Source organism: Podarcis filfolensis (genome assembly GCF_964270895.1).
Source record: "Podarcis filfolensis genome assembly, chromosome: 14".
Classification (NCBI taxonomy): domain Eukaryota; kingdom Metazoa; phylum Chordata; class Lepidosauria; order Squamata; family Lacertidae; genus Podarcis; species Podarcis filfolensis.
In genome coordinates, this window is record NC_139616.1 from 24044616 (window position 1) to 24072422 (window position 27807).

Consider the following 27807-nt stretch of genomic DNA (forward strand, 5'->3'; position numbering starts at 1 on the left):
ACACACACACACACACACACACACACACACAGTTACAAGAATTGCATATATAGGGATTTTTAAAAAAAAAAAGTTTGAAACAAGAACATGCCTAAAATCAGTTCAGATCCAGAACAGATGCCAACCAGGATAAAGAATTTAGAAGGCTTGTTGAAAGAGAACGTCTTTAGCAAGTGCCAAAAAGCCAAGAAACAAGGTGCCTGTCTTGATACGCAGTGGTAGAGAATTCCAAAAGACAGGTGCCACCACGCTTAAGGTCTTAATTCCAACATCATGCAGAATGGACCTCCTGTCTTGCAGAACACTGACTAGTTGGCTATGTAGGGACTGAGATGGTCTTTCATGTATCCTGGTCCCAAGCAATAGTGGTTTTTTACACCAGTTCCAGCACCTTGAACACAGTGCAATAACTACTAGGAAATACCATTTTGCTAAAGATAAAAACTTGCCCTTTTATTAACATTATCTCTGCCTTATTTTTTATTTTATTTACCAGAGTAACATGCATGTGTGTTGTAAAGCAACTCCATTGAATTAGTATCTTGAGACTAGTAAGATCTCAAACCGATTCATAAAAATTGGCGCTGCTTTCACACATGTGGCTAGGCTTCTTACTCTTTTGGAAGACTTGATGATGCAAGCTAACCCCTTAAGCTGCTCTAATCAGTAGCTTTAGAAAAGGGAGCCAGGCATTCACCTGACCTCCTTTGTAGGCACTTAAGTTTCCAAGTATGGGACAGAGAGCTGACAAGGTGCCTCTATCCTGCATCACAAGCAGCTAGTTGGTTTCTTCTTAAGGTAAGCTTAAATTTGCAAAGGAAATACAGGCACTGAATGGTACAAAATGGAAAGATATCCCTCAAGATGTAGAAAAATGAATTTGAGTTAGTTATTGCTTTCATTATAAAATGTCAAAGTCCTGCTGCGCAATGAAGTAAATACTCAAGCCTCTATATGTAAAGCTATGGCATTACTTTCTTGTAGGTATGATTTGTTTCTCCACAACTGCTTGCTCATACCTCACTATGAGATACAACATGTTTTACTTGGTGAAAAGCTTTTTGCTACACCTGCTTGATAAATTTCAGTGGCCTAGTATTCTCCCTATAAATTATTTGCTATTTTTATACCCTTTTGTTATCTGTTATAGTCTTGCTAGATAGTGCTGGAGCACATGTTAACTTCTCTTGCCTGGTGGATTTTGATGAAAACTAGTGATCCCTAGTTGCAAGTTTCTCAGTCCTCTCCCCCTACCCCCAGATCATGGTGGTGTTTTTATAACGCTGCCATAATGTTTAGTTCTTAAATTAGAAGAGGGACCCAACAAGGCATCCTCTTTTCTATCTAATAGTTTCCATCTTGCTCTATTCTAGTACCCTCTAGGCAGTGATTTTTTTCTTTAAAAAATATTTTGGGGTACTCTCATTTTGACTCAAGAAAATCACCATTTTATAGTTCAAATCGTGAAAAATATATACAGTAAATGGACAAAAGTACAAAGATTCACAAAATGTTTAGGGGTATGTGTCCCCTCAGAAAAAAGCACTGCCTCTCTAGGTATCTTATAGGGTGGTTGCTAGTTTCCGCATTAAGCAAAATGCCACCTGTTTGTTTCTAAAAGGGGCATCATGCCTAAGAGTTTTATCCAGCGCTATCATTCTGCTTGCATAACAAACTTCCACTTGCACAATGGAACTCCCCCCTCTTCTCCCTTATGACCCTCTAATCAGGAGAGAAGGATAAGGGGAAATCCTGTTGTGTGAGCAGAACTCCATATGCACAACATTGGACACAACCCTAAGTATATTCTCCCCCTCAAACACTTGCATGTATATGATTTGAAGTGCCTCTAGGCATCTGAGAACCTGGTTTGGGCTATATGCCTTTGTTCCTTGAATTGCTACAGGTGCAGTTGTAAAGTGTCTTTTCCCTTAAGATCAACAACTACGTGGCAGTGGAAATAATTGGAAACAGAATAGTATTGTTGCGTACTACAGTCCCCGAGCGGTGAGAGACTCCAAGGGTTCCTGTGCTAATCTAGAGATAAGCATATCTGGCTTTATTTACAGATATATACAGCCTGAGCCCAGGATAGAGTGGTTCGCAATATGGATGCCCCAACAGATCTTGCTTCCCCATTAGGTTTCCAGGGGAACCCCAAGTCCAGCACAGACATATCTTTGTGTCTCCAGCTTCCAGCATCAGCCAAGAAACTCACACAGCTCTCTCATACGCAGCCTCCCCTTGGCCTATAGTTCACCTTGGATGAGGTGGCATCCAGCCAGGTGGGGTAGGGATAGACCCCCACCGGGTTGTCTTTATAGCAACTTCTTTTGACGTGTAACTAGTGGAACTTACCTGGCTAGCCAAAGCCAGAAGAACTGGTTTGTCAGGTTTCATCTTATAGTATGTACCCCACATACACAATATCCGAAGTTTGGAAGGAACTCAGGGTCTTACCCAGACTGACCCCCTTCAAACCATAACAGTAAGTTATTCTGAGGCCCTGTGATTAGACCAGGACCACCTGCTCCTATATCCAGGATGAAAGACGAGATCAGGTGAAATTGCAGCTACAAAACTTCCCCCTTCACAATGGCTGTTCTTAATGCACAGGAGCAGTGATGCACTGCTAGCCTGTTTGTGTATCTTATGAAAGCATAGAAAATGGGTGGCCTAAGTCTCTAATTTGCCATTATTTATTCTAATTACCATCCCAACTGTCTGATCCAGAACCATAATCTCCCGTGCCTGCTCATATGAAATAATAATATAATTAAGCTACCTAAATGATATAAAACATGTAGCTAAAACTAGGAATAAGTCACAGAGCCAGCAAAGGAAATCAGAACGATAAATCATTCTCGTCATTGATCACATTTACTCCTTGCTTCTCCCCCCCGCCCACCTCCCTCCGTGACATTTGTGTACGTTGTGGCTTATGTGAAAAGCGTCATTCGCATTATCACAGCAGATGGTCTGAGCCCTGGGTTGGCTTCCAGATATGCTGCATGTGGAATGTATTAGCAAAAAGACATGTGCAGCATGGCAGAGCTAGGAAGTGCCCATCTGGCTTCTCCACTCCAGCACCAGGAGACACAGACTTTGCATTAGCCACCCAGCAATAAATTCTGTTGAGATTAGAAACACCAATTTATAGCTGAGTGGCATTAAAAAAAAAGTCCACAGAGGAGCTTCACTCTTTTGAAGGAGCACATAGAAATTAGGAGGAGGCAAAGGGGATTGCTAACAAATCTTCACCAGGATCAGTTAAGAAATGGAAGGTGCAAAGTGTGTAAAATAACATTGTTTATTGGGTGTACTCAGGTTTCTAGATTTCATAGGTTGTTGATCAGAAGTTGCCGACACTGGCTGATGAGGAGTTCTGCAAAATCCAAGCTTCCTGGTGCCTACGCAAAGCCAATCCTATCAAGCAGGAGAAGAGTTTGTGCATTTTATGCTGCCATTCAATCTTAAGCTGTTCTTTGTGAGAGGTGGACATAATGCAGTTTTCAAAATGTGTCCCAGAGAGCAAGGAGGAGCTTTTGAAGCTGCAGATCTGGCTTTCAAAAGGCATCAGTCCTTTTAAAGTGTGTTGAGATGGTGAGGATCTTGAGAGACGGAGGCTGGCTGCTTTTGCCTCACCTGCTTCCAGCTTGTGTCTCCCTGCCGCACCCCGCAGAGTACCGGTATGTCTTATCTGATATAACACAGCACTCAATGGGAAAAAGTTCCAAACTTCTGCCATAAAGGCTTTTGATATTAAAAAAGCAATGATATTGCCCACTCTGCTTCCTTTTACCTTGGGACCACTCACACAAACCACCATTTATTAAATTAAGTTGTTTTTGCAAAGGGAAGGACATAACATTTTAGATAAATAAGAAAGTCAGTTAAATAGGAACAAACTGACCTCACCTGCAGCAGGGCTATGCTGCTTCAAACTGCGGATGAACACTCACAATAAAATGCTCTGTACTGAAATGTGTTCCTTCCATGTTGAAAAGTAGCCTGTTAGGTAAAAGGGTAGTCTTGCACTTTCCCCCCAACATCCTAGTTTTCTTATTGCAGGGATCTCTATTTTATTTGCCGTGGAGGAGCCTTCCATCATGTAAACCGTGACCTGCAATCTGAAGTGCGACAGCTCAGACACTCGGCAACCCCCTGACATCACAATGACCTATTTTCCTTTGCCCCCATGGTTTGAAATCAAAAGCACAGGGCTTTGTAAGCACCTGTGATCAGCTGACCGTTGGTACTCGCATAGCCAACCTTGCAAAGCACTGTTTCTCATTGGCTGCAGGAGGACGTTCCTGATGCAGGACTCCCCAGTGCGGCTGATTCCATTGGGGCTCGCTGTCAGTGCCAATCAGTGTCCGCAAGCCTCATTTGCAAAGGACCAGTTGGGAGCTTATTTTAAGCTTCTGATTCTTTCTTTGGAGCCATGTCTTTGCCTGCCTCACACCTGACCTGGCATCCTATATGTGTGGCTTGGAAGCAATGGTCTCACTAGCCAAATGGACACATGTTGGGCTTAGGTCTGTAAGCTGGAGGTTCCCCACTTCTGTGATCAGCCCCAGGCACTGAGGAGGAGCTGAAGCAGAAGGAGTAACTAAGTCACATCAATCTTCTTATTTTTTACTAGAGTGTAATGTAACAAGGGGAGCCATGAATTGCCTGCAAGATGTACCTTTCAGAGTGACCATAAGCGTTGCAGACGACTCCACGGAAGAGACAAACTTTGTGTCAGCGCCTGAGTTTGAGATGCTCGATTGCACGGAGGTCCTGATGTGTGCAATGGTAAATAAATAAATCTCTCCCAAATGTGGATATTAAAGGGGATTTTTTTATGTTTTGTTTTTTGGGAAAAAGATTCTTTCATGTTACTGAATCTTTAGCCATTTCCATTTTCTAGTTTAGTATTCTTAAAGTCTATAAATTTATTAATTAGAATAACACCTAGGCACCACAGGCTTTTTATATGTACATTCCTACCCCTGGGAAGAACATTTTGCTGATGTTGAAAGCCTTTAACCTGACACGATAGTTCAGGGAACTCCAGTTCAATCCCCAGCATTTCCTGGTATGTCTGGGAGGGACTCCTGTTTGAGGTCTCCTGGAGAGTTGCTGCCAGAAAATGTTCATAATGCGCAGCTCAATGGATTGATAGTCCAAGCTGGTAAAAGGCAGCTTTCTGGGCTCTTACAATGCCAGAATCACACCACAATAATAAGCATTCAAGGACCTTCCGAGCAGCACATTCCTCCTTCTCTTATCACTGTTTTCTCACTTTTTGCTGCCCTGAAACAAAGTGTGATTCATCTTTTTGCCCAAACCTGGCAAACACGGGGCTTACGCCTGCCCTAATCCAACCAGAATTAGGACTCACAGTTTGGGACTGGATTCCAGTTTGTCATTTGCAGGGCAAACACAAGCCATTGTTTGGACAAAGCCACAAATGATGGACTGCCTCAAATCAAGGCAGGGGGAGGAGGTGGAGGAAGGCGTGTCCAGGGACTCCCTTTAACATTATAAGAAGAGGCTGGCTGCTGGATCAGGCCCAGGGGAACCCATCGAGTCCAGCACTCTGTTCTCACAGCAATGCCTCTCCACTTATGATTTCCAGCAGCTGGTATGCAGGGCACCCTAATTCCAAAAATGGAGGAACAGCAATGCCCAGTGCCGGATTTACATATAAGCTAAACAAGCTATAGCTTAGGGCTCCACTCTCTTGGGGGGCTAAAAAAGAAAGAAAGAAAGAAAAGCCTGGATGTACATTTCCAAAATATAGATGAAAAAGAAATAAAATAAAACCTACATACAGCAACAGTGTTTTGTGTTGTGTAGGCTCCTACGATGTAAGTAATGAGCCCCGCCTGCTAGCCTGCTCCCTAAAATATCACTGGTTTGCTCATTTCTATATATAGGGTGCCTGCATTCTGCATGGACTGGTTGCATGGCAACATGGGCATATGGCTTTAGATACTTATTACATCCATAAATTACTATATAGCACATATTCAACACAAAAAACAGCGACAATTTGTTGTTGACAAAGGACAGCTGGACATAAAAAGGGCCCCATTACCTTCAGTAGCTTAGGGCCTCATCAAACCTAAATCCGGCCCTGGCAATGCCATTAAAGGTTTGTTCTTAGAACACCAAGTCATGGTTCAGTGTTACATCTGAATTAGTCCTTGAAGTACATTAGCTAGCTGGAAAAAAAGAAATTGCCTAATGAGTGTCAGTGAAGCACATCTCTCCTGCTCCCTTGCAATATATGCAAATCAAATCTGTGACAAATTAACTTTCCACAGGCTTTTTTGAAGTGTATTTTCATAACAGTCTTTGTAGCATAGACCCAGAGTGCAATGTTTACAATATCTCCTAGGTTACAAATATTGCCAGGGGGTTTTAAACATTGTATGGAGATTACCTTTTAGTCGCCTGGAAACTTGGGTTTGAAAAGCTAAAGCAATCTTCCTCTGCCGCCTTTCAAGCCCTGTGTCCAGTTTATACCTGCCAGTAGGGAGCATCATTGTGCTCTGGAAGATTTGTGTTTTTGGGAGTAGTCTTAGTGGATCTTCTGCTATTATATTCAGGGTTTTGAGGAGAGGATGAAACAGTTCTAAGAAACCACCTCGACACACGTCTGCTTTCACTCCACACAAGTTGTATTTTGAAACACACAAATATGTGGGGAAACAACTTTCCTCCTAAGGCTGCATGCATTCTTGTTTTATTTATTTATTTCACAAAATTTATGTGCCACTTGACTGTAAAAAACAAAACACCTGAAAGCAGTTAAAAAAACAACAACAACAACGAACTAATCAGTAAGAAACAGCTAAAAATACCGTATTTTTTGCACCATAACACTCACTTTTTTCCTCCTAGAAAGTAAGGGGAAATGTCTGTGCGTGTTATGGAGCGAATGCCTACGGGTAGCGGGGGGGGGGGGATCTGCTGCAGTTGTGAGCAGAGGATCCATGGTTCCCCTTCCTTCCCTCCTCCGTGGCTCGCTTTGAAACAGCAAAGCGGGAGAAGAGTCGCTGAGTGGGGAGGAGAGAGGGACAGAGAGCCTGCTTGCTTTAAAGGAGCAAAGTGGGAGAGGAGAGGAGCCGCTTACATGAGTGTAAGCGGCTCCTGTCTGGTTGGCTCCTTTAAAGCAAGCAGGCTCTCTGTCCCTCTCTCCTCCCCACTCAGCTCGCTAAATAGCATTATTAGTAGCATCCTTCTCCACACACCCCATGCGTGCTCCTTGTCCCTTGAGTGCTTTTCCTTCCCTCCCCACTTAAAACGTGGTTACAAAGCACGGATCCACATGGATCCTCAGGATTTTTGCATTGGGCTACTCCAAACTCACTGTCAGATCACATGTCTGTGGCCACAGCATGAACCACAAAAATCATACATCCACTGTTTCATTTAGAATTTTTTTTTTCTTGTTTTCCTCCTCTAAAAAGTACGTGCGTGTTATGGTCTGGTGCGTGTTATAGAGCGAAAAATACGGTAATTCTCTAAAACATTGAAAAAATAATTAAAATCAAGGATGAACTTAAAAAACAGATTAAAATACATGTCAACATTCTACATATCTGGATAGTTGCCCAAACAAAAATGTTTTCCTTAGAAGGTGCTGAAAAAAGTACAGATGTTGCTTCCTTGGCCTTCCTTTTTTAATATATATGAATTTTTATTAGTTTTTTACACAAAATTTGACATTATTCAGTTCACTTTCAGTATAATAATTTCTTACACTTTGACTGCGCACCCTTATGTTTGTGATATTCCTGTTGTATTCCTTTACAGTATCTACATTTATTTTCTATTGTATTATAACTTAGATTACAATCATTTATTTATTCTTCTTCCCTTGCCTGTTATTTAGACCCTGCTCACGATTTCATTTGACTATAGTTCCTCCATGGCCTTCCTGTAAGGCTCTTAAACCTCTGGCTAGCCATTGTTGAAAATAAAACGTTGGACTGGGTCAGGGATGGGGAGCCTGTGACCTTTCAAATATTGCTGGACCACAGCTCCCATCATCCTTGACCACTGGGCCATCCTTGACCACTGACCAGAGTGATGTGAGGTGGAGTCCAGGAACATTTGCTGGGCCACAAGTTCTGCATCCCTGGACTAGAAGGGCTTTGATTTGCCCCAGCAGAGTTCTTTTTGAAGTTCTTAGCAAAGTCAGATCTTGCTGGGTGGTCCTGTTGGGTTCAGGTGACCTCATCTGGTTTGTGATTTAGCTCTCAAGTCCCGCCTCACAACCTTCGCTCATTTGGTTACTCCAGCTACAGCCCAAGGCCAAGAAGATGCTGACTCTCCTTCTTCTGTTTCCACAGCATGATTTCTCACTAGAGAAGAAGGTGCTGTATTGGGTAGACTCCGCCTCTCGGCAAGACACCCCCTGGTACGAAGTGACCACTGACGTCGTCCCAACAGCTCCTCCTTGCTGGCTGCTGCTGCTGGACTCAAAAGAAAGCTTCCCAGAGGCAGCAGGCCGCAAACTGACGGCTGTGGTACCCATCCGACGGTGTGCCAACCTGTGTGCTGCAGCGGAGAAGTTCAGCTGCACTGTGAACAAGAGCAGGCTGGCTAAGAAGGTGAGCAAGGATGGGTGCTTGGAAGAGCAAGGGTGCTCCGAAGGTGAGGAGTCTCCCTTGTCTTCCTCTGTCGAAAGCGACGGTGAAGAAAAGCCCTTCTCTGACTCCAAGCGTGTTCCCGGCACTTTGCCTCGTTTCCTGAGTCTTCCCCAATGTAGACCAAAGACCTCCCCGGTGCTGTTGGCCACCCCTTCGGAGAGCATCAGCCAAAAGCCTCCTCTAGTCAAGCAGAGGCAATCTATGCTTTTATTTAACAACGTGAAGCATGAGTTTGAAGGAGCCAGGAAGAAGCTCACAGCTTTCATGCTCCCGGGGAACCAGACGGCAGCGGAACCCACCTTGGCATCCAGAGCTTTCTCCCTCCATCAGCGCTCCCGGAGCAGCCGGAACCTGAAATATGGACCTACCTCTGATGTGTCTCTGGTGGGAACTCTCACCCCGATGCCACCAACGACTCCTTGCTGTAGCCCAAGGCCACTGACTGTAGCGGGGCTTGTCCCTCTTATCCAAAAGCACAAGCCCACAGTTGCAGTAAGATATCTTTCTTCTCTCTCTCTCTCTCTCTCTCTCTCTCTCTCTCTCCCCCCCCCCTCCATTTTACAGTCTTAAAATTGCAGGTAAGGATGGAAGGATCTGTCAGTTTGGTTCTCTTAGTTTCTCAGCCGTGCTGCAATCCAAGGCCACTGACTGTTGCGGCGCTTGTCCCTCCTAACCAAAAGCACAAGCCCACAACTGCAGTAAGAAATCACTTTTCTCTGCTTCTTTTCCCTCTCCCTCTCCATTTCGCAATTTAAAATTGCAGGTAGGGACAGAAGGATCAGATAATTTCAGTTCTGTCAATTTCTCACTTTTCCAGTCCTAAATTCTGTTATCCACATTTCTGTAGCAATATCCTAATTTTAAAGAAAAATCATCCTGAAAATTATTCATAATTTTAGTGTGAATTTCTCTTAACAAACACATTTTTGTTTGCAGTTTTGACTGATATACACATTTTTGCAAGCACTTTTTGGTAATATTTCTGTCCTTCCTTTTCACTAGCATGTTCATTTTTATCCCCCTCCCCACAAAATATGCATTTTTGTAAACACTGATGATTGGATAACTACTTTGCAAAATGCAAATTTTCATAGATGACTGTGTTTTGGTTCTCAGATTTTGACAGGAAGTATGAATTTGATACATTCATGTTTAAATATCAGCCAAATCATGTTTCTCCCCAATCCCTAATTCGAGGATTTAGACTTTTTGAGTTTAAAAAAATGGAAAATGGAAACGTGTTGAAATCAGCTTGCTTGCTTACCCAGCTGGGCTAAAAAGGTCTTGCTGCAGGTGGCAAATTCTGGGCACAAGTAAGTGATGGCAAAGTGGGAAGCTCTTGTACAGGACACCGGCATCTCCCCTTTTCTGTGACAATCAAATTATGTACACACAAAAAAAAATATTTGCAAATTGGCCAGTGTGAAGCCTAAAATGCACAAATATTTATTTTCCTGGCAGCAGAGTAACCCCATTGCAAAGCTTTGCTTCTGAGGTGGTGCAAGAACCTAAGGAAAGCCTCTCTGGAATTGTTATCTGTTGTGGTTTACTTGACACCCAGTTGCCACTCAGGTTTGCAGTCATTAAGTGATGGTCATGCATAAAGGATCCGGCCCCCAGATATGGCTTCCTTGAGTCAGGACTCACTGGTGAGTTGCAGCTTGACTGAAGGTAGGTCCCAAAATGCATGTTTGGGCTAGAGGTAGAGTCCATATTTGAAAAAAGTTTAGAGCAGGAACCTCAACAGGGTGTGTAGAAGCCAACCTATTGTACAAAAAGTAAAGTTTACATTTGTCGCTCTGCTAATTTTTGCCTCTAGCCCCGGCCTCCACATGCATGTGGCCCTCAAAAGGTTGCCTAGAATGGAACAAGGCCCCTGGGATGAAAAAGATTCTCCAGACCTTGTCTGCCCAAAGCACAAAGCAAGCATGGACTCAGCATCATCTTCTGGTGAGACCTTGCCAGATCTTCTGCACCCCATGAGATCTTGCAAGAGCTCCACGAGCTCTAGAAAGATATCACTGGGACCCACCATCATTGCTGATTCGTGGGTGCCTCTGAAAGCCTCAGATAAGGGAGGCTTCAGCGAGGTGAGGGGATGGCACCTTCCTCAAGTGGTATCAAGGTGGTCCTAAAAATATACATCTCAAGTGTCAGAAGCCAGGATAAAAAGAAGTGTCTTCAGCGTTCACTGGAAGCTGTATAATGAAGGTTCCATTTTCACTTCTGGGGGGGGGGTGTCCCCAAGTGAGGACCTGCCATAGACAATGCCCTCTTCGAGGTCACCCCCCCAAGTTTCTGGGGGCAGTGGAACTTCAAAGAGGGCCCCCTCTGCCAATTTGAGCACTGTAGAGAAGGCGGTGATCTTTGATGCAGCTGCCTGGTTCTTAATGTCACTAGCAAGGGGCCGGTTGACACCCTATGTGAGGACGTGCATTTCTTCACCAGGACACCTGTTGAGTCTCTCTTGCTGAGCCCTTATCCTTCTCTCGCAGCATGTCACCTAGTAGTCCCTAAATCCATCAAAGGAGATAAGCCCCGAGGCTGCAAGGAGGCTCCAGCCTTGCTGACGTCTTTCAGCGACTGCCTCTTGGAAAGAAGATCAGGCTGTGAGCAGCCACCCGCCTCCTTTCCCCATTGACCTTGCTGTCCTTGCGTGCCTGGCCCAATTCAACCTACGCGTAAGGGATTGTTTCTCAGAAAATACTTCTTAGAAGGAAGCAGCAGTGGTGGCAGGCAGCTCTGGGGTCCAACCCTTGAGAGTGGCTCACTGCTTAGTGACCAGCTGCTGTAAAAGATAGGGATGCCATACATCCGGTTTTCCTGGACACATCCGGGAATTGGGCTGTCTGGGTAGGTTTTTGCTGAATTGGCAAAATGTCCAGGGAAACCCAGACATATGGCAAGTAAGGCCTCTGAATGCCTGTTGCTGTGAGTCACGAGTGGGGAGAATTGCTGTGGCACTCGGGTCCTGCTTTCTGGTTTCCCAGAGGCAACTGGGTGGCCACTGTGAGAACAGGATGCTGGACTAGGTGGGTCCTTGGTCTGATCCAGCACGGCTTTTCTTAGGTTCTTATGCCGGGTTTTAATTTGGACTCCCATCTGCATTAACCATCAGTAGAACTGCCATGGCTTTGGGACCCTGGGAATTACACTCTTGTCTATAGGATGAGCTCTCTCCCCCCCCCCCTCTCTCTTTTGGTGTTCCCAATTTTAACTGGCATTGGCATGACTTATCACATTCCTTCGGGAGATAGCTTTGACAGTTAAACTGGTCTGAATCAGTCATCTCAGATGTAAAGGAGCTTCACAGAACTGAACCGTTGCATTGAACTGCGATGTGCTTTCCAACTTACTTGGTTGGAAGATGGAGAGATGGTGTAGAAACCTCTGGCTTTTGTGTGGCTGGAATACAGCCTACTGGAGGGAGGTAAGAATCTCATCCATTGCTCCACCCACTTTTGCCTCTGGCCCCACCCACCTTTCATACAGGGGCCCTCAGAAGGCTGCTCCCTCAGGCCCAAAATGGTTCCTCAGCCCTGGTGGTAGAGCTGCTCAACCTCAGCACCACTCAGGCTACCATGTCTGGAGATGTGTTGGAAAGAAACACCAGTCTTTGAACTGGTCCCATCATGAAACAACCTTGCCAGTGTTTTGACTCCAGTTTAAGAACTGGACAGAAGTGTCTCGACAAATCACTTTCAGCACATCCATTTCAGATGCAGGTTTAATTTTTTTGCTTTCGAATGTAAACACATTTCCAGTCTCCATTGTTGTCAAATCAACCTTTGTCATCTCCCTGGAAACATAATAATAGTTCCCATCCAAGGAAGGGACACTCACATTTTGAAATAAACTTCAGATGATTAAAACAGGATGTCTAAAATCAGAAAACCAAAAGGGGGGTTGTTCCAAGTAGGGGAATTTTCCGGGCATCTTCTGTGGTCTGACTAAATTTAATTTAATGACTCCAGACCATGCTTTTGAGCACCCACAAACCCTGTACATCTTCCAGGGGGCAGGGAAAAAACCCTTTTTAAAGCCTTGAAGAGTACAGAATTTCTCATAATGATGTCTGTAAATTAACCAGCATTATGATCTATGTTTATTTTTATTCTCTCTCCCCCCCCCCAGTCCCTGAGCCCTTATTCCTGCCTTCCACCCCCTCCTGGAGTGCAGCAGCTTTGTGGTTCCCACAGAACTCATCCTGACTCAACAGCTGACCTGCTCTCGGCGCTCAGCCAAGAGGAGCGCGACCTCATTGAGCCCGTTTTAGCTTTGGGTTATCCGATCCGCCGGGCGATCCTTGCTCTGCAGAAGACTGGGAGACAAAGCTTGGGTCAGGTCAGTAGAGGCTGGTTCCTTTCTCTTGAACACCAGGGAACACGTTGTTTGTGAATGCAGTGAGTGCGAATCATGAGGCCGCAGCTCAGGAGCACAGCTCATACACGTGACTTAGGCTCCAAATACCACCTTCTTCCCTACAGACTCACTTGAGTGTTAAGATCAGCAGAAATACAAAGCACTAGGTTAGATAGACAATAGAAGGTGAGGGACACAGGGCAATGCAGACGGGTTGGAAGGAAATCATCTTATAAAATAGACATACAAAATGGCTAGCTTAAAAGCCATTGCACTAAATGTGAGGGGATTGGGAAATCCTATCAAAAGAAAATGCATCACCTCGTACATAAACGCCATGAAACCACACATTGCCTTCCTACAGGAAATGCATAATACACAGCATATATAAAACACAGTAAAACATAAAGCATTAAAAACTTCCTGATACAGGGCTGCCTTCATATGTCTTCTAAAAGTTGTGTAGTTTTTAATTTCCTTGGCATGTGATGGAAGGACGTTCCACAGGGAGGACACCACTAATGAGAAGGCCCTCTGCCTGGTTTCCCTGCAACTTTGCTTCTTGCACTGAGGGGGCCAGCAGAAGACCCTTGAAGGAGGACCTCAGAGCCCACCCTATTCCTAACACACACACACCCCGTGTCCTGCTGTGAAGGGCCAACAACAACAGCAGCAGCAGCAGCTAAAAATCCCAGTTCAATCTCAAGCAACTCCAGAAAGGGATAGTGGCGTAGCGTGGGGGATGCAGGGGGGGGGGCCCGGCCACACCGGGCGCAACATCTGGGGGTTAGGGTTAGGGGGCGCAGATCCACGGGTTAGGGGGCACAAATCCACGGGTTAGGGGGCGCAAATTACTTGCCTTGCCCCGGGTGCTGACAACCCACGCTACGCCACTGGAAAGGGGTGAGAAAGACCCCTGTCTGAGGGTGCTGCTGTCAGTCATTGTAGACCAGAGTGGGTGGATCTTTTGCAGGCAGGGGCACATTTACTTCCAGGAAGCCTTCCAGAAGCTGCGTGTCAGAGGTGCACACCCTCTACCATCCCTGAGATGAAAATAGGGGCATTGTATTCCCTGTTCAGGGAAGCTTTTAATGACTGGTGTTTTAATATTTTGTTGGGAGCCACTCAGAGTTGCTGGGGCAACCCAGTGAAATGGGCTGCATATAGTAAGTAATAAAATTGTTGTTGTTGTTACATCAGTATCATTGCTAGCATGTATGTATAGTATGCTAGTATGTATTGATTTGGGGTTTCTCTAAGCGCAATACATAAATTCAAAGATTTCTAGGCTTAAAATGCTGCAGCTTTGTGTGTTTTCTTCTAATAACTTTTGTACTCGACCAGGAGGAAATCAAGCAGTGATACTGATGTAGAATAGAATGTCCCCATTTCCAGGCCAGGAATGTTGGAGGGCATAAGGGGGGAAGGGGCAGGGAAGAGAAAAGTGGGCGGAGCAATGACTGTGAACTTTACATTTGTATAGTTGGCTAGTTTCTGCACACAAAGGTTGTATAGTGGTACCTCGGGTTACAGACGCTTCAGGTTACAGACTCCGCTAACCCAGAAATAGTACCTCGGGTTAAGAACTTTGCTTCAGGTTGACAACAGAAATCACACGGCGGCAGTGGGAGGCCCCATTAGCTAAAGTGGTACCTCAGGTTAAGAACAGTTTCAGGTTAAGAACGGACCTCCGGAACGAATTAAGTTCTTAACCTGAGGTACCACTTAGCTCCTTGGCTGTGGGGGGGAGGGGTCACATAACTCCATACCCTCCAACATTTCTCCAATGATAAGAGGGACATCCTAAGGAAAAGCAGGACACTGTGGGATCAAATCAGAAACTAGGACTCTCCCCAGAAATTAGGGACACTTGGAGAGTCTGAGAGAGACTTGGAGGGCTATATTAGCCCCTGCCTGAAGTTCATTGAAGTGTGCAATGAATTATTAACACATCACTCATTTTAATTTGCACAAGGCCCTCCAATCCATATTAGTCCTTGCCTAATCTCCTGAGAAAGAGGTGGTGGTTCTTTCCATTTTGCCACAGTGAATCTCTGTGGCGTTGCCAAGGCCCTCTCAGTGAGTCTGTGGCTAAGGACAGATTTTGAATGCCAGCCTTTCATGCCCATCACTCAGTCCTCTAGCCATCTGTGCCATCTTCAGGCCTCCAGAAGGATGCTGTTTGCCTGCAGATGAATGTGTGTGTGTGTGGGGGGTGTGTGTTGTGGTTGTTGTTGCAAGCCAATGCTGGGTATTAGCCTTTTTTCCAGGGATTGCTGATTCCACCCTGTGTGTGTTTGTGCACTGGGAATGAATAGCATGTGAGGCATTTAGGAGGGGTGCCACTGGGAATTGTCCTGTCAGCACTCCAAGAACAATGGGGGAAGCCAAAAATAGATCGTCCCTTTGGAGTGTCGGAGTGCCCTTCTCAGCGTGTCCCAGGCAGATCTCTGGCCCCATCCTTGCATAACCTCCTAGCATGCAGGATGTTTGAGGCTGCCCCAGATCTGAATGGGTCAGGAACGGCATCACCTGATGTCCATCAGTGGATCTAGATCATCTTGACGGGATCCTTGAAATGAGAAGATCAGAGGGTCTGATTCAATGTGGTCTTCATGCATTTCCAGGATAGGATGAGAGAATTCTTGCAAGGTTGATGATGTAGATTTCTCCAGGTTTCTTCTACCTTGGAAAGGTTTCCTCTTTCTTTTGTACGTTTGTTGTTTTTGTTTTTATTATGTGTTTTGTGGTTTTATATCTTGATTTTATTCTGTGAACCACCCTGAGACCCCCTGGGCAGTGCTTTTTTTTTCTTGGGGGGATGCATACCCCTAAACATTTTGTGAATCTAACAGGAGAAGAAACTAACAATTGTTTTTTTAAAAAAATAGTTTCTTCTCTAGTACGGTGAATCGTCAGTTCTGTTGCTACCCCTGATGGCGGCCTCATTTCCTGTCATGGTGTTTCCTGAGTCTCAGACGAAATGAGAGCACCCCTAAACATGTTTAAAGAAAAAAAGCACTGCCCCGGATATAAGGCGGTAGTATAATAATAATAATAATAATAATAATAATAATAATAATAATACTTTCGTTTTCCATCTTTAGTTAATTGTAAAGTTATGAACTTAACACATGGGCAGCTGCGTTATTTTTCTTGCCAGAGTTATTTTTGAATCAGACGAATAACCCATTTTAGAAGATAGGGAGCGTGGGGAACACAGGGTTGCATGCAACTTATTTCTACTCATTGCAGACCCAATGAAATTGATAGGCCTAAGCTGGTCTTGTTTATTATTTTCAGTGGGTCTACCTCGAGTAGTGCTAGCATTGGATGCGACCGATTGTGACCAGGGTTGTAGTGGGCGGAAGATAAGAGCAGAAGTCAGAGGCTTCTTTTTAAAAAAGTGAGAGAATAGGATGTGGCGGTACTCTCTCCTTCCTTGGAGAGAACGGAACTTCAGACTGGGAAAATGAGAAACAGAGAGAAAACAAAACTGACAGGTTCACCCATCCCTATCTACAAGGACGGGTGAGTGGGTAGATAGACCGTGTGGTGTAGTGCTCAGAGCAGGGTTCCTCAGACTCGGCCCTCAAGATGTTTTTGGCCTACAACTCCCATGATCCCTAGCTAGCAGTCAGGGACGATGGGAATTGTAGTCACAAAACATCTGGAGGGCCAAGTTTGAGGAAGCCTGGGTTTGAGTGTCAGACAAGGACCTGGGAGGTCAGAGTTCAAATCCTCCACTCAGCCATGCAACTCACTAGGTGACCTTGGGTCAGTCGCTGCCTCTCAGCCTAACCTACCTCACAAGGCGGATTAAATGAGGAGGGGGAGAACTATGTATGCCACCTCGAGCAACTTAGGTGGGATACAAATACAATAAGTAAGTAATAGCCCTGATTCCGGATGGTGTGCTAGCTAGCTAACTTCCCCTTTGCCTTCCCCCAACAGTTCCTCAGTTACCTCAGTGCCTGCGACAAACTTCTGAAGCAGGGGTACGAGGAGGCTCAGGTCGAAGAAGCCATGGAGATGTTCCAGAACTCAGAAAAGGTCAGAACACCCAGCCTTTTTTTGCACTTCAGCCGCAGGGTCTCCTGCTGGGTGCAGGGACTGAGTAGGGGGTATAAATGGCTTGGTAGTTTCCTCTCATAACCCTGGCATTGAGCTGCTTGGGGCTGTATAAGCTAAAAATAAGCAAAAATCTATTTTATTTCTTTATACTCCGCTTGATAGCAACACCCCCCCCAAAAAAACCCCTCAAAGCTGTTTAAGAAAGGTAAAACAGTGAAATCAAGAAGAAGAAAAAACCCCATTGTTCCCAATGTAGATCTTTATCCCCTCAACATTTCCCCCGATGTAGATCTCTACTCACCCCTTCTTCCACAGAAGGGGATATGCTGTTTTTTGGTTCCCCTCAGGTTCCAAAATGTATGGGGCTGGACCTCTGCAGGCATATACACCTGGGGGAGGTGTCTGGAGGGGCAAGGGCCCCCCACATTTTCAAGGAGGCAGAGCCCCCTCAAAATTCCACAATGGGTGTGCAAGCCCGCCCCACGGAATGCTGACGTCACACACCGCAGGGTGTGCTGACATTGCACGGTCCCAGCCCCCTCAATTGCAGGGGCAAAGGGGAGTTGCTTGCCTTGTTCACGTATCCATCTGAACATTGAAGCCCCTTCACCAGGCCTGTTTATCTTCAGTTGCTTCAGTTGTGGGACGTGCACTGTGTGTCCCTTCCTCCCACCCCCACCCCCGATCCCTGACTTTTCACTCTGCTTCTCTTTTGCAGGCAGCAGAATTCCTTCACCTCCTGGTCCAGTTCAACGACATGGGCTTCCAGCAAGCAGACATCAAAGAAGTCCTCTTGCTGTGCGAGAACCACAGAGACAAGGCGCTTGAGGAGCTCATGACAAGGACCCAGTGAGCGGCAAGAGGGCCTTTTTCCATACTGAGAAAGGGCAGAACATGCCACAGCCCCATGGCATGTGATTCAGAACAAGCTTTGAATGTCAGAACCCAGCTGGAACAGCCAAAATCCCATTGGATCAAGCCACCTGCCTCTGGGAAGTGCACAAGCAGGGCTCACCCATTGCTTTTTACTGGCAGCTGGCACTGTGAAGTATACTGGCTCTGGACAGTGAGGCTCTATATGCCATCATCTTTAATAGCCACCTCTGAATTCTTCTAACCCTCTCTTTTCAAAAGGCATTTAAGTTAGTGACCACCCCGCTCCATGTTGTGGTAGCAAATGCTAGTCAAGAGGCAGAGTGTCTAAAAGTCACTGCAAGGGAATCGCTTCTAGTTGCATCGCACGCTCTGCTCGGGCTCGTGAAAGACCAACATTTTAACACAAACTTCTTCTGCATAACCTGCACCTGTCTGCAAACAGATCCACAGCATGGCTTAAGATGTTTCTGTAGCCTAAGGGTGCCTCCAGGTTGCCAACATTTTGCAGTGCACTTTGGGGAGGTTTAGATTTGTGCAATAAAAATGGATTTGCATGTGTTAACCTGGAACAACAAACCCACTTAAAAAGAAAGAAAAGTTAGGAGAAAGGGGCTGGGGGGAGAGAGATGCATTGAAAAGTGCAAGATGGGTGAATGATAAATGGGAAGGTGCATAAATACCCTGCAAGCAATTCAGCATGGATTCAGGATGAATGTTCATTGCCACAAAGCCAACCTGGAAACAAGTAAGAACAAATGCTTAATAAAGGCCGAGTGTAGCCTGTGTAAGCTTTGTGCCAGCAAATCAGGGTAAATGTTCAATAAACAAGTCGTTTGGGCATACCCATGCTCCCATTTCCTGGCCAATGCCCTGACTTATTTCAACGATGCACTGGATTTTTAATGGACTCCATCAAAGACTGTACAGACTTAAGAGTTCTCTGAAAAGTGGGCTGAGCGAAGCTGAGAGCTTACCACTGTACAATCCTCCAACACACACACGCATCCCAAACCACAATACCTGGATTTCCAGGATAGGGAATGCAACTTCTTAATTTACTGCGGGGCTCAGAGTCTTCAGCTTATTATGGCTGAGCGTCAACTCCTTATTTGAAATAAGAAACCAAGACTGTTTCCAATCAAGTAATTCTTTATTTTTTCCTGTCACCGTGAATGCCCAATTGTCTTTCCTTGAGATACAGCGAAGTGATACCTGTTTGTCTTTCAGCCAAATAATAAAAAAGTATTTGTGTCTCTTATTAAAGGAGAAAGGGGAAACAAATATGATATTTAGCTGAATGTAACAGAAGAAAACAAACATCCTTTGAGGTTCATAGGTACAGCATATTTCTCTCAAATAAAATGGCACGTTCCCAATAGCTGGTGTGTTTGTGCTCTTATTTCAGGGAGAGACGGATGAAAGCCCAGGGCAATACTTAATATTTACCAACCTCCTTCCTGACACGTTGCCGTCCTGTTGCTTACAAGCTGTATTACAAGGCTGACAATGTTCAGAGCAGCAGAGATTGCTCCTCTGTGGCAAATGGGGGCCCTGCCCCACTATGCGCAGTCTGTCCTCAGCCAACCCCACCTGCCTGTCAGCTTCCTCTCTTGCCCCAGTTTTGCCCATGTAGAACTCAGCAGGGAGAGAGGATGGGAATAAGTTGGCCTTGCCTCTCATTGACTCTGGCTCCACCTACTGTTGGCCTCCCTGCTTTCCAACCTAGCAATCTCTGGTTCAGAGCTAGAGTTTTTGCCAGGTTTTCAAACTGCAGCAACACAGAAGAAGAAGAAATAGAAGAGGGAGAAGAAGAAATATTTTTATTATTTGTACCTCACCCATCTGACTGGGTTGCCCCAACACATATAAAAACGTAATCGAGCATTAAAAAACTTCCCTGTACAAGGCTGCCTTGAGATGTCTTCGGAAAGTCAAGTAGTTGTTTATCTCCTTGACACCCTGATGGGAGGGCATTCCACAGGGCAGGTGCCACTACCGAGAAGGCTCTGTGCCTGGTTCCCTGTAACTTTACTTCTGGCAGTGAGGGAACTGCCAGAAGGCCCTTGGAGCTGGACCTCAGTGTCTGGGCTGAATGATGAGGGTGGAGACACACCTTCAGTATTCAGTAGTTAAAACAAGGGCAGTCTAAAGCAGCTTCTCATGAGAATGTAGAGAATGCTCTCTTCATCTCTGTCTCCCTGCTGTGGAACTACAAATTCCCAGGGTGGCCAGGCAGACACGGAATCATTATTTGTTTGCTACATTTCTATCCCACCTTTCTTCCAAGGAACTTAAGGCAGTGTACATGGTTCTCCCTCTTGGCATCGTGTCCTCACAAACAACCCTGTGAGGTAGGTTAGGGTGAGAGGTGTTGTGGCTGAGTGGGGATTTGAACCCAGGTGTACCCCAGGCCTTCACCCAACACTCTAATCACTACAGTACAGTGATGATCAGAAGCAACTCATTGGGTGGGGTGGAGCTGCTCCACTAGCTTCCCTGCTGGTGGGTCACTGTTGCTATGGCGAGAGAGTAGGGGAGACGGTGGGAAGGTTGGTGGGGTGGAAACACACCAGCAGAGTTTATCCAGCCACTGAGTTTGCACCTCCCTGACCTCCCTGCTGCCTTCTGCTTTTCCTAACCATCAGCAAGAGCGATCCACCTGCCGCCAGGCTAGCTTAGCGGCTCCGCCCCACCTGGTGAGCCACTTCTGCTGTCAATCAAGCCTGTTCATTTTTGTGGCATAAATAATATGACCTTAAAGTTAGCCTAGTCAAGGGCCTGAAGGCTTCTATAAACATACAGAACATAACATGAACAACACTGGCAAGCTGGAGTCAGATCAGCAGCCGTTACCAAAAACAGTCATGAGTTGCATGTGGGGCTTTTTTTCTTTTCTTTTTTACAGCAAGTCTGGCTTCAATCACAGTCCATCAAGGAAAATGCCTGGTGCTCCATAGCTGCGGCTCAGCTCAAACTGTCCTTCCTCCTCTTATTTGAAGAGATGAATATCAGCAGGGAGATGCTTGCAAAGGCTTGATGGTCTGGGCTTAACTGCGTTTTTGGGGGCTGGGCATAATTAATGATGCTTGTTAAAATGGCACTTTCTGGATTGAGTTCAAAACTTTTGGATGAAAACAGAAAAGGTTTTCTCCGTATGCTCAACCCTGAATCTGAGTCAGTCTGTGCTTTATTATGAAGCTATAAATTTCCTAACCACTTAAAGCCTGCCGCAGACTGAATTGTGGGGCATATAAAACTTAGAAACACAACTTCATCGCAGGGTATAGATATTACTGGCATAACCCTGGAGAAACCCACAACACTCTGCACAGGGCAATACTTCATTCGGGGTTGAACTATTTTTGTATTTCTTTATAAAAAGAGGTTTAGAAACCGTACTTTGGGCCCTGACAAAGTGCCTTCAAAGTGGTATGCAAAATAAAAACACCAAGCAAATCTGAACAATTAACAAATTTAAAACCAGAGCTCATTCAAAGAAAAAGAAAGAAAGACAATTGGGATCAATGGCTTCCATCTCAGGTTAAAAGTCAAACCAAATCAATGCTCTGTATTCTTGAAAGTTATCAGAGATGGGTCTTGTCTTAAGTACCAGTGAGTTCAATGGGACTTAAGCATGTTTAACTGTCTCTGATTGTGGTCAATTAAAAAAAAAAGACATTCTCAAAATGTAGTTCAGTTACTGACCTTTAACGTCTACATTTCCAGTGCTTCAGTTTGGGATGCCTGAAACACCCTTCTTCTAAAAGCTGTGCGTGTTAATGTCAGCAGCTTTTCACTCTGAGAATTAGAGAGCACCACCTAATCCTTTTTCACCTTCAGCAGAAGAGAAGGGGAAGGCCTGTGGCTCCATGACAGAGCACCTGCTTTGCATGCAGCAAGTCCCAGGTTCATTCTCCAGCAGTATCTCCAGGCAGGGCTGAAGAGCATTCTGGAACCCTGGAGAGGTGCCAGCAATACTGAGGTAGATGGTCCAATGGTCTGTATAAGGCAGCTTCCTATGTCCGGGGGGACAGTGAGGCTACAGCTCAGTGGTCAACCACCTGCTTTGCATGCAGGAGGTCCTCGGTTCAATCCCTGGTATCTTCAGGTAGGGCTTGGAAAAACCTCCATTCTAGAACCCTGGAGAGCGGCTCCCAAGCAGTGTAGACAATGGTGAATCACATAGGCAATGGCCTGACTTCCTATGAGACTCACCAAGATGGACAAAAACAATGGTAGTGTCATGGACTGGTTGGCGCAGACGAATGGAGGAACCAACTGGAAAAACACACACACATCAAGGCAAGAAGGCTCAGAGACTGGGGAGTGTTGGTGAGACAATGATGAGTGGTCAGAGGGAGAAGAGGGAGAAGCCTAGGAGGAGGAAGTATCAGAAGCTGAAGAGGTAACAGGGTTTAGTGAGCTGGGAGAGTCTGTGGCAGAGAGAATCAGAGGTGGAAGATGAAGCAGGAGGGTGGTAGGAGGGAGGCCAAGAGGCAGAGATAAGTCAAGCTAGTGAAGTGTCATGGGTGTCTCCCCTTCTTGCTGCAACAAGCTCCCAAAACCAGGAGAGGCATGAAAAGGGCAAATGAGAGATTGGCTGCACGCAGGTGCGGTCTCCGATTGCTTGGGGAAAGCCCTGGATAGGAAGCGACTTAGATGGCTCTGGGGAGGCGGGGAACTTTCAGTCTCAGCAACTGATTCATGGGGTAAAGACCTACCGGAGATAAGCTGCTCTGATTATTAGTCCCGGCACTCAGTCGGGTTTGTGCTAATAAAGAGCTAATTCCAACTTTGAATGGTGTGATGTACTGCCAGCTTGCTCGGTTAGAGGTAGATTCCGCCACTCAGCTGGGCGTAGGCCAAAATGAACATGACCCCCTCAGTGCATAAATCTCCTCCTAGCGCCGCTGGCTTCCTGCCAGTGACTGGCTCCTCCTGCTTGCTGGTTGCCACTTGCTGCCCCCCTTCTACTTGGCCCAGTTTGGTATGACAAATAAGTCTGCAGAAACCATATTGCTTGAGGCCCACAGAACCACAAGCCCAGCTGAAGTTGGAAGAGCAGAGAGCTGTGTTACAGTTGGTTCTGGTGCAAGCTAGCCCTGAGGTTCCTGCCTTGAAATGTTGCTGGCCCAGAAGGTGCAGAGAGTGTCGACTGAAAGCTGGGGTGATTTCACAACCTTTGGGTTTAAATTTGGCGGTGTTGCGGGACGTCTGGCATAGAAGGAAGGCAACATGGGTCCCTGAGAAATTCATCTAGCAGAGACCGGCTCTCTAAGTTGCGATGCTGTGGTCTTTCTTTGGAAGCCTGAGGAGGAAGGTTTGCAAAGAACCAGCCCTTGGAAAACCAGCTTTCTGCTTTTTGGATTTCCATGTGTTCCCCTCTATGGTATACATCAGAGTGAGCATCTTGTTGACCGTGTAGACTGTGTCCCCTTTGATGACAGCCGTGAAAAGGGCCCCTTTGCTGTTCACGTACTGCCCCGGTAGAGATGTCCACTGCATCGTGGTCAGGTTGAAGCAATCCATCATGCAGCGCAGGAAGTCGTCGAAAGGCCCGTTCCGCACAATGTAGAGGTTGTCCCGGTGGGCCACCATGCAGTGGCCGTAGCTCTGAGGCCTGTTGAGGGTGGAGATGGGATGCCACTCATCTTTCTGAGGCTTGTACTCGTAGATCATGGTGGTGTCGAGAGGCTTCCACAAGCAGACGAAGATGCGCCCCATCGCTTGGGCACAGGGCACCGCTGTGGTTGGCTGGGGGAGGTCAGAAACAAATCTCCAGGTGTTGGTGGAGATGTCATACTTCTCCACCGACTTCAGGGCGGCCTTCCCAAACTCCCCACCTATGGCGTAGAGGCTGTTCTCTTGGGCTGTCAGTGTGAAGTCATAGCGCAGCTGCTGGGGCCCAGGGAACTCACTCCAGACATTGGCCATCGGGTCGTAGCAAAAACTCCGGTTCACAATGTCCTTGTTGTAACCGTAGACCCCGCCCACTATGTAAATCTTGTTGTCCAAGGTGGCTATGCCGGCTAAGAACGTGCTGGCTGTCAGCGGTAAGCAGGAAAGTGTCCTCCAGGTGTTACCTTCCTCGTCCAGGTAGCAAACAGTTCTTGACAGGTCTTCCAAGAACTCAAAGGTGGGCGTGTGGGCCCCTACTGCCACAAACGTGCTGGGGATGATGGACTCCACATAATCCAGAAGGTCTGGAGAGAGGCAGTCGAGGTACTCCTCCAGGTCCGAGTAACTGTCTCGTATGTACAGTGCGGCACAATGGAAGAGATCCAAGAGGCCAAAGATGGCGGCTGCCTGGTAGAGAAGAATGCAATTGTCTGTATTGATGGATGACATCAAGTACTTGGCCAGGGTCTTGACCTGCAGGAATGAGGCACACTCCACTGCCCTGAGGTTCTCCTCGCAGCTCAGGATCGGGTGCTCCCCTTCCAGGACCTTCAGCATGACAGCGAAGCCTGTGGCGCTCAGATCTCTGATCTGGATCTCCTTCTGGGTGCTCTCTCTCATGCCAGATTGGAAGAGCGCCCGGAAGTATTCGCTATTCTCCACCAGGAGAACCTTGTCCACCGAGAAAAACTCCTCTTCCACCTGGATCCGCACCCTTTCGTCCAGCGGGGGCTGCATGGCCCAGCCAAGGCTTACTCCTGTGTCACCACGGGAGCTCTTGCACTGCCTAGTCCATTGTCGGCAAGTGCTCTGCAGAGATCAGAGGGCTCTTCATATATGTCACGGTGGGTGTGATTTCTATCTTCCTGTATCTGTCTGAGTAGCTAAGAAGCTGCAAACTCTGTCATATAAATACCCTCTTCTAAAGATAGCTGTGGTTCATGTGACCGAGGCTGCCAGCAACATGAGGACCCCCCCAGGTCTTTCCAAAGTAAGGTCTACAACATTTGCTCCACTCCAATGCAAAGGAGTGGCTTTGGGGGGGGGGGAGGGAGAGGTGTTGAGACTACACAGATCACTGGAGGTCACTTCCAATTCAAGGTGAATGCAGTCTGAAGGGAGGTGGCATTCACAGGGTCTAGAGAAGGCAGACATTAGGCTTGTAGAATCTACCTGGGGTGGTTCTTGGGTTTGTTTTTTACGAGAACACTAAGTAGGGTTGTGGGGAGAAGTTCAATTACATTCACATTAAGAGGCAAACCAGCCTAATTCACATTTTCTGAAACAATGCATTGGCTGTTTCAAAGCCATCCTTCAAACATCTTGTTTCTCCGAATTTTGCAATGCTGCTCTCCAGCGAAGCAATGTGTGCAAAAAACTACGGGAAAGTATGCATAAAATGCACATATCAGTGAAAGATAACATAAAAAAAAATGCATTGATCTAGGCAGAATTGCATGCAAAAATGTGCTTAATTATTAAAAATTCAAGGCCAATGAATTTTCATGAGCATTTTTTTAAAAATGCAAATCACTGGAGGAATGAGCAGAACTGAATTTAATACTGGAAAAAATGAAACCAATTCATTCATCCCTCACTTCAGAGTTCAACATCGAGGGCCGAGTGCAAAATATTGGCTCAGCGAGGAAGGATGGACATGCAGCTCTTTGGAAACGGCCAGAGCTCCATGGCAGAACAACCGCTTTGCATGCAGAAGGTCGCCATTTCAATCCCTAGCTTCTCCAGCTAGCACTGGGTATACAGATACCCATTGCATTATGGGCAGGTAGAAGCAATCCATCACTCAGTGCAAGAAGCCCCAAAGCTAACACTGTTCCAGGGCACAGTGGGAGAAAACCTCCAAGTTGACCTGGATTGGGAAGGATTCTGCCTGAAACTCTGAAGAGCCACTAACTGTCATTGAAATCCCAAGACCAGTGTTTCCCAACCTTTTTCTGATCGTGGGCCCCTTCCGACCTTGATTCCTTCCTGTGGTGCCGGCAGGGGGGCAGTTGCCCCCCATAAGTAAAAATCAATACAAATTGGAGGTTCTACCCCCCCTAATGAAAGCCTGCCCCCTAACTTGGCTTTCTTGGCTACATCCATGCCCCCACATCCTACCAGCAGAAAGGTAGCTACAGTGGTACCTCGGGTTACAGATGCTTCAGGTTACAGACTCTGCTAACCCAGAAATAGTACCTCGGGTTAAGAACTTTGCTTCAGGATGAGAACAGAAATCACGTGGCAGCGCCACAGCAGCAGCAGGAGGCCCCATTAGCTAAAGGGGTTCCTCAGGTTAAGAACAGTTTCAGGTTAAGAACGGACCTCCGGAACAAATTAAGTTCTTAGCCCAAGGTACCACTGTATTTAAATGTTTTGCATGTAAATAGAACGTGTTTTGTTTATAATTTTTAAAGTTTATACAGAATACAGTTATGGCAACATAATGAAATATTGTTGAAGCAGGAAAAAAACATAGAATTGTGGAGCAGGAAGGGACCCCAAAGGTCATCTTTTGAGTGCAACCCCCTGCAATGTAGGAAGCTCAGCTAAAGCATCCATGGCAGACGTCCATCCAACCTCTGCTTAGAAATCTCCAAGGAAGGAGAGAACCTCCTGAGGGAGATCCATGTATTATGAAAAGTAAACAACACTTATTAGACTGCAGTTATTTGCCACAGAGGGGAAAACCTACAGATACAGTCCAAAAAGGCACACAGGGAGTTCTGTATATATGGGAGAATTTTAAAAAAGCAAGTGGTCCTCACTGACCTGGTGCAAAAAGATACTGTCATCCGGAGGAGCCCTGGCTGCCTGGATAAACCACTAGAGCCCCCCACACCCTTACCTGGGAGTAAGGCCCACTGAAATCAGTGTGGCTTTCTTCTGAGTAGTAGACACCTAGTGATTTTCTAGATGCAAGTCAGCAGCACCAAATGACTCCGCTTGGCTAGGCACTGGGGCGGATTTCGCCCCATACCTTGCAGAACTGGGCTGATGCCACCGACAGGCCCTGTGCCTCTGGGCAACATCTGAAGGCCCTGATCCTCTAGGCGCTGGGGTGGATCGCACCCTGCACCTTGCAGAGTCAGGCCCAGGCTGCCACCGGGCCCAGAACTGGTGGCAGCAATGGGCAGCTCCGGCTCGCCCAGCCCTACCCATTGCCATCCCACCACCACACTTTCCTGACCTGGGGGTTCTGGGTCGCGGTCAAAATGCTGGTCAAAATGGGAGCCTCAGCGATTGCCCTCTCCATTGGAAAGAAGCCAGGACTGCTCTAAGAAAACACACATGGCAAAAAGGAGCACTAGGTAGGCCTTGGTGGGCTGCCCCCTTACCCGCTTGTGATTGGCCAAGTGGATAGCCAGCCAATCAGGATTTTAAACAATTATTTTTTCTTCACTTCTCACTTTCCTCTGTGGCCCCCTAGTCTCGTCCTGTGGCCCCCTGTTTATGCATTTGTGGAATGTTTTCTCCAGGGAGACTCAGCTGGTCCCATCGGTACATATCTTTAGCCACCAAGCAAAAACATTCCTCTTCAACAAGGTCTTTGGCTGTTAAAAATTCTACAGCCTTTTAAACTGTGGTGGGCATTGGTAATATTATTATTATTATTATTATTATTATTATTATTATTACTACTATTATCATTATTATTTTATGCATTTTGTGTTTCTGTGTGGTAAACTGTGATCTACGGCTGAAGGGTGTTATATAAATTCAGTAAATAGTAATGTTGAAGGTGGGAGGAAGCAATTCTCAGGAAAAACATCTTTTGAGAAATTTTGGCTCAGCTCTGCTACCGGCCGCTGGGTTTTCTTCGTTCCGCTGCTGCCTTCCCTGAGAGTGAATCTCCCTTCTCCTTGCAGGGAAGAAGATTAAGTGTCCCAGTTTCCTCTTTTTCATTCCAGGAGGTTTTATGGCTGCAATTAGATCGCACACGCAC

General features: G+C 46.2%; 2 protein-coding genes across 4 annotated transcripts; one reads left to right on the forward strand and one right to left on the reverse strand.

Annotated features, from left to right (window-relative positions):
- The first annotated feature begins 733 nt into the window (after positions 1 to 733).
- On the forward strand, positions 734 to 19339 carry UBAP1L (ubiquitin associated protein 1 like). Its single transcript, XM_083586804.1, has 6 exons — positions 734 to 798; positions 4646 to 4800; positions 8352 to 9143; positions 12786 to 12995; positions 16968 to 17066; positions 17806 to 19339. Exons 2-6 carry the CDS (start codon positions 4669 to 4671, stop codon positions 17938 to 17940), a joined length of 1368 nt encoding a protein of 455 aa, XP_083442930.1. The 5' UTR covers positions 734 to 798; positions 4646 to 4668; the 3' UTR covers positions 17941 to 19339.
- On the reverse strand, positions 17096 to 25042 carry KBTBD13 (kelch repeat and BTB domain containing 13). Of its 3 annotated transcripts, none has more exons than XM_083586806.1 (2): positions 21669 to 25042; positions 17096 to 17200 (listed from the first exon to the last, which is right to left on the reverse strand). In XM_083586806.1, the coding sequence occupies exon 1, from the start codon at positions 24597 to 24599 to the stop codon at positions 23238 to 23240; it is 1362 nt and encodes a 453-aa protein (XP_083442932.1). In that variant the 5' UTR covers positions 24600 to 25042; the 3' UTR covers positions 17096 to 17200; positions 21669 to 23237. The 3 variants fall into 3 exon arrangements, with proteins under 3 accessions (XP_083442932.1, XP_083442933.1, XP_083442931.1); XM_083586807.1 differs by lacking the exon at positions 17096 to 17200 and adding an exon at positions 19095 to 19731; XM_083586805.1 differs by lacking the exon at positions 17096 to 17200 and adding an exon at positions 19095 to 20051.
- Positions 25043 to 27807: the final 2765 nt, after the last annotated feature.

Excerpts from the sequence above, each read along its gene's own strand:
- UBAP1L (XM_083586804.1), top strand. The coding sequence starts at position 4,669 with ATGAATTGCCTGCAAGATGTACCTTTCAGAGTGACCATAAGCGTTGCA. Across the intron at positions 4,801-8,351 it reads AGGTCCTGATGTGTGCAATG|CATGATTTCTCACTAGAGAA; the intron begins GTAAATAAATAA and ends CTGTTTCCACAG. Across the intron at positions 12,996-16,967 it reads GGAGACAAAGCTTGGGTCAG|TTCCTCAGTTACCTCAGTGC; the intron begins GTCAGTAGAGGC and ends TTCCCCCAACAG.
- KBTBD13 (XM_083586806.1), bottom strand. The coding sequence starts at position 24,599 with ATGCAGCCCCCGCTGGACGAAAGGGTGCGGATCCAGGTGGAAGAGGAG.